This window comes from Lacerta agilis, chromosome 2, assembly GCF_009819535.1.
Source record: "Lacerta agilis isolate rLacAgi1 chromosome 2, rLacAgi1.pri, whole genome shotgun sequence".
Classification (NCBI taxonomy): domain Eukaryota; kingdom Metazoa; phylum Chordata; class Lepidosauria; order Squamata; family Lacertidae; genus Lacerta; species Lacerta agilis.
In genome coordinates this window covers 50,033,615-50,048,027 of record NC_046313.1, presented here as the reverse complement: position 1 = coordinate 50,048,027, position 14,413 = coordinate 50,033,615, and the positions used below count along the sequence as shown (strand labels likewise).

General features: G+C 40.9%; 1 protein-coding gene across 4 annotated transcripts in view; it reads right to left on the bottom strand.

The window, feature by feature from the left end:
* Positions 1 to 746: 746 nt before the first annotated feature.
* DPYSL3 (dihydropyrimidinase like 3) overlaps positions 747 to 14,413 on the bottom strand; it is a 54,975-nt gene continuing 41,308 nt past the window's right edge. For 3 of the 4 annotated variants that reach the window (XM_033139981.1, XM_033139983.1, XM_033139984.1), the window contains exons 5-14: positions 13,868 to 13,929; positions 13,272 to 13,352; positions 12,535 to 12,603; positions 8,802 to 8,922; positions 7,526 to 7,682; positions 5,575 to 5,716; positions 4,487 to 4,657; positions 3,368 to 3,547; positions 2,108 to 2,282; positions 747 to 1,507 (exon numbers count right to left, since the gene is read on the bottom strand). In XM_033139981.1, the coding sequence (XP_032995872.1) occupies positions 1,419 to 1,507; positions 2,108 to 2,282; positions 3,368 to 3,547; positions 4,487 to 4,657; positions 5,575 to 5,716; positions 7,526 to 7,682; positions 8,802 to 8,922; positions 12,535 to 12,603; positions 13,272 to 13,352; positions 13,868 to 13,929 (1,247 nt within the window). In that variant the 3' untranslated portion in view covers positions 747 to 1,418. The remainder of the gene's footprint in view (positions 1,508 to 2,107; positions 2,283 to 3,367; positions 3,548 to 4,486; positions 4,658 to 5,574; positions 5,717 to 7,525; positions 7,683 to 8,801; positions 8,923 to 12,534; positions 12,604 to 13,271; positions 13,353 to 13,867; positions 13,930 to 14,413) is intronic. The other variant, XM_033139982.1, reaches the window with a different exon arrangement.

Below are 14,413 nucleotides of genomic sequence, written 5' to 3'. Positions count from 1 at the left end.
CTTTATAAATACACTTTTTCATGGGCAACTACCAGTGTGTAGAATGGAGAGCCCATGCAGATCCCTGTTGCCAACCCATGGTACTGAACGTGGCACTGAAGAGTGGGACATGTAGAATGTGAGGAACACTGAGAAGAGCTTCACCTATCTTCAAAGTGGTCATGCAGGCATGCCACTAACACCAACCTGGAGGGTGGCAACGGGCCTCTTCTGTGGTGGCTTTCTCCGGGGAGGTTTGACTGGCGCCTTCATTATATACCTTTAGGTGCCAGGTGAAAACATTCCACTCCAACCAGGCCTTTGGCTGACTAACATCCTAAATCCTTTTAAATGTGTTTGTGGGAGGGGGGTTGGGGGTTATTGGTTTGTTTTGCTTTTGTTTTTATTATGTATTTTGTGTTTTTATATTGTATTTTTATGCTGTGAACCACTCTGAATCTACAGACAAAGGGCAGTATATAAATCCAATCAATCAACAGAGCCACAGAGATTCAAAAAGCCCTTAACGATTACAGAGCAGAATGGAAATCAGTCACAGCCCTCATGAGAGATGCTACAACTTCCAGTTCACTAACCAGTTTGTGTGATGTGAAAGAAAGAGGATTTAGCAAGAAGTTCAGTCTTGTACAAACTAAGCATAGGGGGTGATATCCTTTCCCCTACCCCCACCCCAAGAACTTGAAATTAATTGTAAGTGAAGAAGAAACTGTTACTTTGCCTCGACAAGCCAAGGAGGGGGGGAAAACCATGCCTTTCCATTTTTTATTCAATAAAATGTACAAAGTAATAAAATCTCTAACAGGAAGGTGATACAACAGAGCCATTACAAAGATGGCTGGATTTTCCAATGGCCTTATGTAGTGCTCTGAGGCAACTATGTCTTGTCTGAATTTAGTGGAAACAGAAGAACATGGACACAATACACAGATCTACTTGGTCTGCCCCCCCGTCCACCTCCCACTACCCTGCCCCACCACCTTCTGCCCCCACCCTTCCCCAACACTATGACTCCTTGGTTGATTCTGCCCAAGTAAACTGGCTAAATAAACAGCTCATGTCATTAGTTTCCCATCTTTAATCCAATCCCCTTCTTACAATGTGTTATCACACAAGTACTCACCATGTACAATTACATACTCTTAACTTAGTCACCTGTCAGATTTGCATGCATGTAAAAAAAGGGGGGGATATTAAGGCTATGAATAAACAGAAAAGAAAACCCGCAATATTTTTTAAAGCTAGGTAGCGAGTAGCATTTATGAAACATAAGGCTTGAGGCTTATTGATTCTTCAAAATCTGAACGCTTCTTCAGGTTGCTCTTTCCTTCTTAAATATCAAGGTACCATTGCTTAGTTTTCTCAAATAACAGTTTCCCCCTTCCCTTCCCCCCCTTCTCCCCTCCCTGAGTACTGGGTGCTTAACTCAGAGATGTTATATTGGAGCGGCCTCCTGGTGGTGCTACAATGCGCTTGCTTGCTGCGCGAACACCTTCATCAATTTGGGTACCTGCAGGGCATACACAAGATGGAGGAGGACAAAAAGCAGGAAAAGGAAGTTAGGTGCTTTTCTTCACAGGACTAAGAAAAAGTAATACAGTGAAAGATCTGCTATGAAGGCCATTTTTTTGTCAACCATAAAATCTTAGAACAAATTGTTTTGGCACAGGTACTGCTAGCTAGCTAATTCTGGAAATATCTATGCTCACCATGAAGGGAGAAGCAGCAGTAAATCATATAGAAAGTAGGTGACAGTCAACCATTCCACAGCAAAGAGTGGCACCTGGTGTGGCTTAACTTTCCTACTATTTGGGATCCCTGATAATCTGAATAGGTGGCTACAAAACTAGAGTGTGAAATCCACTAGTGGTCTTAATGCATAAATGATGACAAAGGTTACAATAAGCACATGGAATGAAAAGATGTCCCCTTCCCTTCCCTGCCTATAGAATGAAACAAATCTCAAACCTGCCAGCTGGGTGAATTTGGTTTTAATGCAGCTAGAGAAGCTGTACTAAATACCAGTGGCACCTTTTCCCTTGCCTTCTGCCTAGAGGTGTTGCAATCAATGTACCATCTTCTCACCCAATCAGCTTAACAGATAGCTTACCCGATAGCTTACCCGATAAGCTAAATCCAGACTGGTGGAGATTCCTTACTGGGGGGGCCTGCCTGGTAGGCGATCCCCGAGTAGAGCCTGCAGGAGTGCCCCCTTTAGGTGTAGTGGTCAAGTCAAACACAGGCCCATCATACATGCCTCTTGGCACAGCATGCATCTCAGCCATCTGTCACAGGTAAGAGAAACAAGCAATTTATTAGGCCAGTGGTTTTCAACCAGTTTGCCGTGGCACCCTGGGATGCCTTGAATGATGGTCAGGGGTGCAACACTGGCCTCTGTCCCTCTTTCCTTCCTTCCCTCCCTCCTCTGATGCCCTCTTGTCTCTGCCTCCCAAAGGCTTGCATAGCTGTTTGTTGCAGCAGCTCTGACTACAAGCTCCCCAGGCGAATAGTGCCTCTTGGGCTGGCCACGGGGTGCTTCCCAGGTCCCTGTGGGGCAATGTAAGGAGACATCTCTCTTTGGGGCAGGGGGTGCAGCTCAGAAACCAGGGGCGGCAGCAGCGGCTATCCACAGGACTCCCAAGGAGAGGGGAGAGCAGAGGAGGCTGGGGGAACATTCCACAAGGGAGGGTGTTCAAAAAAGGGTGAGAGACTGTCAGCTCTGCAGACAAGGGGTGACATAACTGGGCTTCTGAGCCCCACAGGGGTGCTGCATAAAGAATGTATTTGGTCCAGGGAGCCGTGGACTGAAAAAGGTTGAAAACCTCTGTATTAGCCCTGGCTTCCCTCAACTGTCTGCTCAACTGTCAGTGCAGAGGCCTTCACAGACTTCTCCATCATCATCTCACCCATCCACAGTGAGCAGAAGGGTGGGAGAGATACGATGGTTTACTACAGATTTTGGTCTCGTAAACACAGTGAAAACATGCTACCAAGCAAGGCAACCTGAATAAGGGAATAAGGAAAAGCTCTCTGAGGAAGGAACTGTAACCATACATTTATCATTAGTGATATACAGAAAGGGTCCCTTCTCAACTGTAGAAGCTACTACTCTATGGCTGCTTCTATGACAAAGATAATATCTGAAGTTCATGGCTGTATGAGAGGAGACTGCATGACAGCTGTACCCAACATAAGCATGATACCTCCCAGAAACTGGGACAATGCTGGCTACTCCCATGTGACTCGGGGCTTCTGGTGGTATCTTCACAACATGGCAAAGAGCTCTGGTGCACAGTTCCCTTGCCATAAAGCAGTATGAAGAAAGAGACACCATCATTAAAACCCTACATACTGGGCTTCTCTATCTTACCTTCCTCCTTGCTTTGATGCGCTTATAGACATAGTCTGAGAAAGGGGTGCCAGGAATGAAGCGTCCTGTCCCCTGTGTCACATGAAGGTTGCCATCTTCCATCATTATCTTCCCCTGGCATATGACAACCAAGGGTGCTCCACGTAGCTCCATTCCTTCAAAGATGTTGTATTCCGCTGCCTACAACACATTGGAGTCAGACTCATTATGCATCAAGCCACCAGCCCACCTAAACCAGTGCCCAGTCTACAGGTACCCTCTACCCTGCTGAGAGCATGAGGGCCTACTCCTGCCTCTAGCCACCTGGCTGCTGCCCAGCAGAGAGTATTGCTTCTTATTTTAAATTGCTTTTAAATTGTGTTTTTTTAAAAAATATCTTTAAAAATTGTTTTAACTGTTCTTAACTGGGTTGACTGACACCCTATGCCCTTTTAAAATGTGTGGGGGTGTTATTGAGTTCTTGTTGTGATTATGTATTTTGTGGTTTTGTATTCTGATTTTATCCTGTGAACCACCCTGAGACCTATGGGTTAGGGCAGTATATAATTTTTTAAAAAGAAAGAAAGAAAGATACACTCTATGAAACCCAATAACAGCAGGTGGCGGATCATTCTGTCTGGCAAGCTAAAATGCTTGTGCTAACTAAATGATCTTACCACTACATTGAATTCCTCCTAAGGTATGAAAACACACAAATATTCAGGACCAACACTTTTTGCCACCAAGAGATGAACGCTTTGACCCTTTATCAGAGCTGCCAACCTGCCTTTTTTTTTTGCATTGGGAAATGGCCATAGCTGTCAACTTTCCCTTTTTTTGCAATGGGAAACGGCGCTGGAATAAGGGAATTTCCTGCAAAAAAGGGAAAGTTGATAGCTATGCCGTATAGCCTAAACATCTTTTTTAAAAATAAGGAAATACATTTCATTTTTGTTTGCTACTTTGTTTCTGTGAGTATGTGGGCGGGCTAGGGCAGACTGAAGCAGAAAAGAGCAACCCAGAATGAAGAGAAGACAAAGCTGTCCAGGGCTCAGGTTTCTGTATTCCTGTGCTTAACTTCACAAACTGACATGGTCAGTTTGTGAAGTTAAAAGACTTACTGACCAGCAAAAGACTTACTGACTGGTGGCTTTTAGCAGATACAATTTTCACTGCATCGGGATCCCATATGACAAGGTCACTGTCTGATCCAACAGCAATTCTGCCCTTTCTTGGGTAAATGTTGAAGATCTTGGCAGCATTGGTGCTTGTCACAGCCACAAACTGGTTCTCATCCATTTTCCCTGTAGCCTGTTAGGTAGGAATCATAAAAGGAAGATAAGGCAAATAAAACAAGTTACAGTCACAGGAATAAAGCAGATCCCAAAAATACAAATCTCAGATATCAAACGCCAGGATAAAGAGGTGCATCTTCAGAGTACATTGGAAACCATATAATGAAGGTGTCAGATGCACCTTTGTGGGGAAGGAATTCCACAACCTAGGAGCTGCCACAGAGAATGCCCTCTCCTGGGGCACCACTAGGTAGTGCAACTACCAAGAGGGTCCTCTCTGCCAATCTTAATACCCAGAGGGTCTGTAAGGAAGGAGGAAATCTCAGATAATTGGGGCATACATCATATAAGGCTTTAAACATTAATGTGAGCACCCTGAATTGGGCTCAGAAACAAGCTGCCAACCATGCTATACGAGTTACAAAGGGGAGTTTTCATTCCCAATAGCTGAATAATTCAGTTTCCTTTATTCTGATAAAACTAGTATTATTAAAAGAGCAGGTCATTAAGCAGATTCACCTTAAATGCACAACTAATATATTTGGAGTGTTTCTCCCAATAAGATCCTACAAGACCCTTTGATCTGTCATCTGAGCCGCCCCCCCCCCGGAAGAGTTGAAGGGTAGTGATGAGGGACAGGGCCTTTTCATTTGTGGCTACCTGCTTTGGAATGCTTTCACACTAAGGTCCACATGGTGCCAATATATTTGATGGATGATGACATTGCTGTCTATGGTATTTTTCTGCTGTTGTTTTATTGGGTCTGTTTTATAAGTTACTGTACGGCTCTGATGGTAATGTATTATTCTTTATTATGATTTTACGTTATGCTTTATGCTCCTAAATTTCAAGACTTCTGTGAGGCAAGCAACTAATACATTGAATAAATAATACAAGTAATTTCAATCTTCACTCCCCATCCTCTTCTCTTACCACTGCTTTGTCCCAGATAACAGACATCCGTTCCTCAATACCATTGGTGCCCTCTGGGATTGCTGTAAAGTTGTCTTTTCCAATTGCTTTCTGCGCTGTACTGAATGTACAGTGTGCACTTCCCGAGACTTGGAGGTCACCACTAGCTCAGAGACAAGCAACAAAAATTATTGGTTAGTTATGCCCTTAGTCCAGTCATGCAAGAATGCTTTTATCTCCAAGTAGTTTACTGAAAGTTTCCACTCTCTGTAACAACAGCGGCAACAAAAATGAAGGCACAGAACTGTACTTAGCATAAACGTGAACTAGAAAAGTAATGTATAAAAGAACCTTGTGACTAAGTAGTAATGTCCAATATTGCTTTTTTCCTCCTCCTCCCAAATCTGTTTTCCTTTTGTGTCATGCCTTTTAGATTGTAAGACTAGGACAGAGACAGTCCTGTTTATTGATCATTGTAAACCTATTCAAGAACCTTTTTCAGCATATGGTTAGAACCAGCTCTCAGTGTGAAAATCAAATACTGGAGTCACAAGAGATTGCCCACTAGCAGTGAAATCTTCAACGACATACTTTGTCAAAATAAAGAGAGAGAAATAAAATTGGTTGGCTGCCTAAAGCATCTGCTTCTTGGTTTGTCTGCTTCTTGGTAAAGGTAAAGACTTTATTGCTTTAGCCACACCTAGAATCTTTTATTGGAAAGGCATCCAGATTTCGTCTAAGAAAGAATTGCTACATTGCTTCTGTTCTACCCTTTCCTGCAATGTAACAGAACCTTGACCCACATAATCCAAAGTATTTCAACCACTGAATGTAACAAGCTTTTCGCATAACCTATTAACTTAAATTTGTTTCAAAGTTCATGTAGTGCCTAAAGAAACTAAGTCATTTGCTTTGGTTCATTATATTTATCTGCTTGTGGCTCTAGAGGGCAGCAACAAACAATGGTCATGGCCTAACAATCATACCAAAGACTATGCAAAGAGTTCCATGGAAACTTCCTGCTTCCTGGCGTCTGCTAGCTGCCGGGGACTTAGCTGAAAGGATGCACGGTAATTAAGAAAAAGGGGGGGGGGGGCTTAAAGCCTTGTCTACACACCAAACAAGGAAACTATAGAGATTGTTTTCCTTCCAGATGGACCCTGTGTCTGATTTTCTGATTCAAAGAGTCTCTGAGCCTCATGGCCTCAGTCTGGGCTTCAGAACACAAGTCCTAATCCAATGATAATCTCACGCATCTCTTCTTAATAATTTGGTGCCATATGTCTGCTTTACTACACAGAGAGATTTGTGTCAGTCAGATTTGTTCTGCTAAAAACTAGCTAACTAACAGGCATGCAAACCTCCTAAAGACTATATCCAAAAGAATATTGAGCAGAGAGTTTAAAGCAGGCATGGTTCCTTTTTTCCAGGACTTGGCCACTTCATATGTGTTATAAAATATTTTTTCCAAGTTGGTCAGTTTTAATACAACTCACACCTAGTTTATTCAGTCTTCTTTTCAAGTTGCCAGTCAACACATACAATTTGAAATCTGAGATGTACACCTCACTATTTCCAAACATAAAACCTTATTTCTAGTTTTTGGATGCTCATTAATCCAGGTCTGTGCCAACATGCAGTTCAGCTAACTACCCCCCAGTGCTAAATGACCGACTCCCCCCCCCCATACATCTAATTTTTGAGTAAAGATCCCTTGTTTTTCAGCATCACCGCTGTCCTCATTTGAAGCTGTCTTATGAGATATTCCAGATGCAAATGTGCACTTGCAATGGCAACACCTCAGAATCCTCCAAATGAACAAGGCAATATAAACAGAATCTGGAAAGTCCCCAGTTGAATGGGTGCAGTTCACTACTTTCCTGTTTATGTTAGCTCCAAGCATCACCTTATTATTCAGTTTCCATAGGACTGGTTGCAAGAGAGAGTGTTTCCTTTTCTCGCTATTACCAACCTGGCCAGTAAGGAGTTGATGTAATCAGGGGTTGTTGGATCTGGACTCAGAGGAGGGGAGGTCACAAATGCAGCAGCTTTTGCCCAGTTTTTGCTCCAATAGTGTGTTCCATCTGTTCCAAGACTAGCAGCAATTGGCTCGCCAAACACTACATTACCTGATGGTGAAAATAACAACAAAGATTTACGGCAAGGACAATACATTTTACAGAAGGGGAGAGGGGGAGCTAGGCCTGCAGCTGCTTCTGTTGGCAGCAGTTACACATTTATAAAAGTTAGTGCCATCCTCAGTTAGTCTAGCTCTAGAATATGGCAGCCATAACTAGAGCCTGCTGCAGACCACATATATCACCTATGCTTAAAGAACTACATCGATTTCCGGTTTTACAAGGACAAATCAGACTGCCTTTAAAGCTCTAAACCCAGGGTTCCTTAAAGGAGTGTCAGACTAGGACTTGGGAAATCAAGGTTCAAATATCCTGTCAACTAGTCCAAGGGGAGCAGTGACATCACTGATAAAGATGGCAGGCTGAGCAGCTCTCTCCTCCTCAGCCAGATGAAATAACAGATTAAATGTACCCCAAATCCTAAAACTATTTAGATTTAACATTGACCCTGAGAAGGATATATCACAAGAAGTGAAAGAACGGACTCTGAAGATTCATTTTAACATTCATAAACTGACTCAATAGATGGGTTCTGATGACACGGAAGATGACATCTGATAGCACGATGGTGCCAAAAAACACAGACTATGTAAGGAAGACATTGAGCTGGTAAAGGGAATCTTGGATAAATTTAAAAAGGAATTATCTGAAGAACGGAACAAAGCACTGACCCCTTTGAATGACAGTGTTAAAGGTATAGCTGTTATAAGCCTCATATTCTGATGTAAGCAGGCTAAAATAAGCAGGCCTCCTTGATGGCAGGATCCTCTTCCAAGTGAATTCACTTCCCACCATGCTTACTCCTTTTCAGGAGGATCATGAAAACCTTCTTTAGGGGAAGCTTTGTGGCCCTTCGTCTATTTCAGTTATGTTTTAATTGGCTGCTTCTGTGCTATTGGTTTTTGTTCTTCTGGTTCAAGAGTGCTTAATATGTGGCCCTCCCGTTTTGGCTGGGGCTGCTGGGAGTTGTAGTCCACAAAAGATGGGCACCCTTATTCTAGTTGTTTTTATATTGGTTTCCTTTTTTTAAGTCATTCTGAGGCTACAGCCATTCTAGCAAACCTTGTAAGGAAGGTGACATGGATAGGTAACAAAGATGCAGCTGCTCACCTTTTTTCCTGGCCTGTGAAATCAGGTCAGCAGCACTCTTGCTCATCACTTTGGTCACATATAAGGGGCAGTTGGTTTGGCTGGCAATGGTGATAGCACGGAAGACAGCTTCAGCTTCCAGCTGAAACAGAGAGGGGTCTGTGAGCTCAGAAAACAGCAAAGGAGTTCAGTAACTTTGCATGACACAATATATTCCACTTCAAAGCATGACCTTTCCATTCCCTTAAGAAAGTTTGGAACAGCAAGAAAAGAATGATCCTCAAATCCTGAACAAAGCAGAAGCATTAAATTCTAAAATGCTTCCCTCACGAACCTTTTCAAATTCTACCCAACACAGTATCAACTTTCTATTTTATGTGTGATGGGTGTTTCTTGCACAACTGTCCTCTCTCTCCAAAGACTTCTTCGTTCACAGTAGTTCATGCATTTTGCAATAGAAAACATTGCAAATCATGCGCAATAGCAGTTTTGGGCCTTGAAAGATGAAAGTTAACACAACCTGCTATGTGAGACTATTATGTCTAAGTTCAGCTGTATTCGCTATTGAACCCATTTAGTAAATGAAACATGTGTTTGCTAGATAGATAGAGAGATATGCTCCATACAGCAGTCAGCTATTTAACAGGGAAAAGGAGGAGGAATAATTTATCTTATGTTTTTATATTTTTATCCAGAAGCCACCCTGGGTACCAGTCTGGAGGAAAGGCAGGATAGAAATGAATATAATAATTCACAGAGAGACTGTTTAGGCTACGAATGGTCCCAAAGCAACAGCAGAAAGGAAAAAATGGAGTTCACTAATTTGTTAGTGGTGATAAATTGTATATAATTTTTATTAACAGTTAACATTGAGAATATATTAGCAGCTGTTCTAAAAGCAACAGCATGCATCTCTTGCAGAGCCAATCAAACCACCTGAGCCATATAACTGTGAGCTACAAACCCAAAATTTGCAATTTTATTATTATATGTACAACCCACAATTACAATTTCTCTCTTCTCCTCATCTCCCTATCTCTCAGTCCTCAAATTTAACCCTCACTGATTAAAACTGATTTTGAACTAAAGCTTTAGCTTATTTACTGAATAAGGCGTGCAGCCTGAGTCTATTTTGTAACTTAACAATGGCTGTACTGGAAAAGAGGGTGGTTTTCTCTTTGTTTAGGATGCAGTTCCAACCCAATTATGATTACTGTTTTTCCTTCCTATTGGCCCCTGCTGCCTCCCATGACATCAGAAGCCTGTAATTTTCATATCTTGCTTGCTGTTATAACTTTCAACACTTCAGCAAGTGAGATATCTTTGGAGCATTACATCATCCACTGTTCAGCCTGACATAATCTAAAATACCTTCTGACTGCCAACAACTTAAATACTGATGTTTTAAAAAGGAAAGGAAAAAATAAAAGAGTGTCCTGAAACAAACCATATAGGCAAGCTTGTAAAGGGCCCAAGGAATCAAAGTTTGAAAAGTTGTTTACTCAACTATCTGCCTATGCTGAAACAATTTCTTCTCTAACGAAGTGTCAAGAATATGTGAATACAATTCTTAGGGCTGTCTTACTTAATGCCAATTTGCCGAGGAAATGACTTAAATTCCATCTGTCAGCATTATAAAGGGACTTGCCAAGAGTAACATACTTACGTACATCCACCCACCCTACTCCCTTAGAACCTGAATATCTAATGTTATTTGAGACCTAACTGCCATACGGCTGGGATGCTGGAAATTCAGCACAAGGGTGTTTATCAGAAGCACCAGAAAACGCAAAACATAAATAACCTCCAAGCAAAGATAAGATTGAAATATTTCCAAACCACGATTCCCTGTTCCACAGGTGAAGGCAGTTATAAGCAACCTTCAGAAATCACTTGCTGCCCATAGGGATAAACACTGAACTATTTGCAAAATATTGTTGCAATATATATTCTGAATGTATTATTTCACTGTTATGAGCCAGCCTGAGAATATTGAAGCATTTTGTCATACAGCAGGTGATATTTTATGAACTAATTCTGCTGAAAATGAAAAAAACTTCATAGCAAGTGATTCAAGACATGCCTTTTATTACACACTTGACCAGCCAGCTGGAGGAAGACGGAGGGGTGCTGCAGCTGCTTTGTACGTGCACTGTTGCTTTCCTGGAGAGAGAGCACAACACCAAGGAAGAAGACTGGTGTTGTGCTCTACAAGGTATTTGCTTACAAATTTGAAAAACAAATTAACATCCAAATACGAAAACAATGTGAAACTTTGCACAGTAGTATGGTGCAGTCTTGTATGCTTAATGGAAGCATGCTTTAGATATGTATCTTCTCAGCTTTAAGTCTAGAGGAAATATGCAATTAAGATCTACATCAGGGTGATGGGGAATTGCAGTCCCAGGACAGCCAACTTCCTCCCCTCCGATCTACAACACACGGAATCTCAATTATACCCCAGACATGTTCAGATTTCCCTGAATTATGGAGTAGCTTTATCCTAGAAATTTAAAGGCATCCCAAATAATATATTCTTGAATGGCTGTTTTGTGCAACATTCCAGATAACCAAAGTGGTGTGTTTTCCACATGGCTGCAACTATTCGGTAATATCTGAGGCCTGCGGTCCAAAAACCATACCACATGTGCCATCAGGATGTGTGCTAAGGAAACCATATGTGTGGTTAACACATCATCCTCCCCACAGACAGTTCTGAGTCAGGAGTAAAGAGACTGTCCATGAAGTCCAGCAACCTTAGAACAGCAGCAGTACTATAGAGACTCGGGACAGCTGCCTGGGCAAACAACTTACATAAGTTTCAGAATTCCTGTCCTTTTCTCGAAAATCTTCAAAACCAACCACAAAAATATAGTAAGAAGAGAAAATGTGTTACACCCTACCAAGATGAATGGAAGATACCTTATGCCAAAGCCAGCTGTAGAAGCATGTTAGCATTTAACATACACTGACCTTCCTATTTTAGGACAATTATAGTAATGAAAGTATTATGTGCAAATGTAATACTCCTACCATTCCTGCTCCCTATGGGTATAAAGTTATACCTATTTAAACACAGCAATTTCCTTTGCTCTTAGTGCTGCAGAACTACCATGGCCAGCCCTGACTATAGCGGTAGCAATGTATGAAGGGTGTTTACTCTGTCAAAAAACAACCACAAGTGATAGTATAAAATTCAGCCTTAAACTAAAATGTGGATTAATAGGCCAAATAATAAAGAAACTGGATGCTAATATTAGCTGCAATCCAATTAGCATCTTGAAAGTTATTCTTAATTAGGAAACCCTCTACTCCAACTTGTAACTGCTGACTGTGTCCTAAGGTGCTACTGGAAGGATTTTTTTGTTTTGTTTTGTTTTGACTATGGCAGACCAACACAGCTACCTACCTGTAACTGAATGTGTCCTGACTTTAACAAGTCATAGACCTTAAGCAGAAATGAGATACTGGCAAATTTCTAGACAATTATTTTACAATGCAGATGCACTGCTAGATTGCTTTTAATTACCCTAACCTAATTTTTACTGTCTTGTTTCTCAAAGACTATAAAAAGCAAAGCTGCAGGGATGTGCTATGGAATGCCCAGTTCGCCCAGGCAGGATTTGTGGGTTGCTTTTGGAACTGCACTGGTTCATGTTAGCACTGGGAACTTAAACCATCTACTGCAAAATTGAGTGTGCAGCAGCAACAAACTGTCCGAATAGTGTTTGTTGATTCATCAGTGACATCTTACCTCTTCTGGCCTACTAAGTACATGGCCCTCTGGGCCAGTTATTCCCATCTCCAGCATCCTAGCTTGCTCCTAAAGAATATAAACAGAATGAAGTTAAGAAACAGATTTAAGAATTGTTATCAAGGAGTAAATCTGAGTACATTACAGTCATCTGAATATGTTGCATAGAGCAAAGTCTAAATGTGTGGTTACCAGAGCTTGGATTACTGTGGTTAACATATCTTAATACAGAAATGACTGTAGTTAAATGTTATATACAGCCTTGGCTGTCAGTTTATTATAGTTTTTAAAAAACTTATTAAGCTTTTACATAAGCTAGCCTTTACAAAACAATTTTTGGAACAAAACACTATAGTAGAACTATAGTGCTGAAATAAAGATTTAAAGCCACTGATAAATATCTGCAAAACCCAGGTACATCTGGATATGCTTGCCCACAACTAAGTCCCAGAATTTAGGTACATTACCAGCTCTGCTGATTAATCAGAAGACATAAGACAAAAACTATACAGTATTCAGACAACATAATCCTACTTAACTGTTTAGAGTTTCCAGTTGAAGGACAGAAATTTAATTCAGGCATTTACAATCTCTACCTGGCTGGGATCTAAGGACCCACCTGGCTCTCTCAGAATACATTTGTACAAAGTGTCATGTTACACTCTTACACTAGTATACATACATTATTTCTGCTTACAATATGTGCTTTGGTCAAAGAGAAGATAGAACAACATCACCTGTGCAACGATATCTCCATTTTCAGCATGAACTTGAGCTATTGCGCCAAGATCTCCCAAAAAGCTAAATATCTCATACAACTGAAAAAGAGAAATTAACAAGAAAGCCAACATTAGAAAACACGTGTTTCAACATTTGCATGTTTCTGATTAGCAGAGATTTTATTTCTTTATTTATTGTTATTAGCTCTGGACTTTGAAAGGGTTACCAATTCAAAGTCAACTACCACTTGAGAATAAAGGAAGAAAAATAGTGAGAGCTCAGGGGAAAGAACTAGATGTCCACACTAAAGGACTACTGGCTGAAGCCTATGATTCCTAGCTACACTTACATGTGTTGTGCCTCTTAATCAGATGTCTTGTGAGACACTGTGTAGCCCTCATAAAAAATAGGGAGGAGCGGTATTTGTGATTAGATTGTAGTTGTCACAAATCAATGATGGACATTTTTACTGGTAAGGTAATTTCTGTCCTGGCATTTAGTCCTACATGAGGCCACCAAGAAGGCTCAAAATCACAAATTAAAACACAGTATTAACCCTTTTAAAAGGTTGATAAGCAATGCATACAGCACAGTTGAACAGCTTAGTTCTTACCTCTGTATTTGACATCTGGTACAAATCCTTATAGGCCATGTAAACCATGAAAGAGTTAACACCTAAAGCAAAAGATTATATAAGAAGAAAAGTTAGTCAATAAGATTTTATTCTCTACTTTACGTCATTCTAAATCGGTACTCCACTAGTCATGTGAGGAATTACTCACACATAATGGAATGGGAATCTTTGACAAGAGCCAGCAGCAAAGGGAAATTTTCTGTTTATTGTCCTGTTAATAGATTCTCTGAAACACTGAAGTTATCTAGCCAAAGCTCTGTTGAATCTTAGATGTAGTCAAAAGCTTAAGAAAAGGGAAAATATTTATTGGGCATGTGGCCACCTTTTGAAGTGCTGCTTATAGAAATCTAACAAACATGAGAGGACACTTTCAGGATCACACTGATTTAGTAGCCTGGAAGAAAGCATACGAAAAGAGACTGAGCCAGTTGATGTATTGGTATTGCAATACCAAATAACATCAGCACTACGATTTGTAAGCCATTTTCTACACTAAGATAATTATTACGTAGAATCAAGAATTAC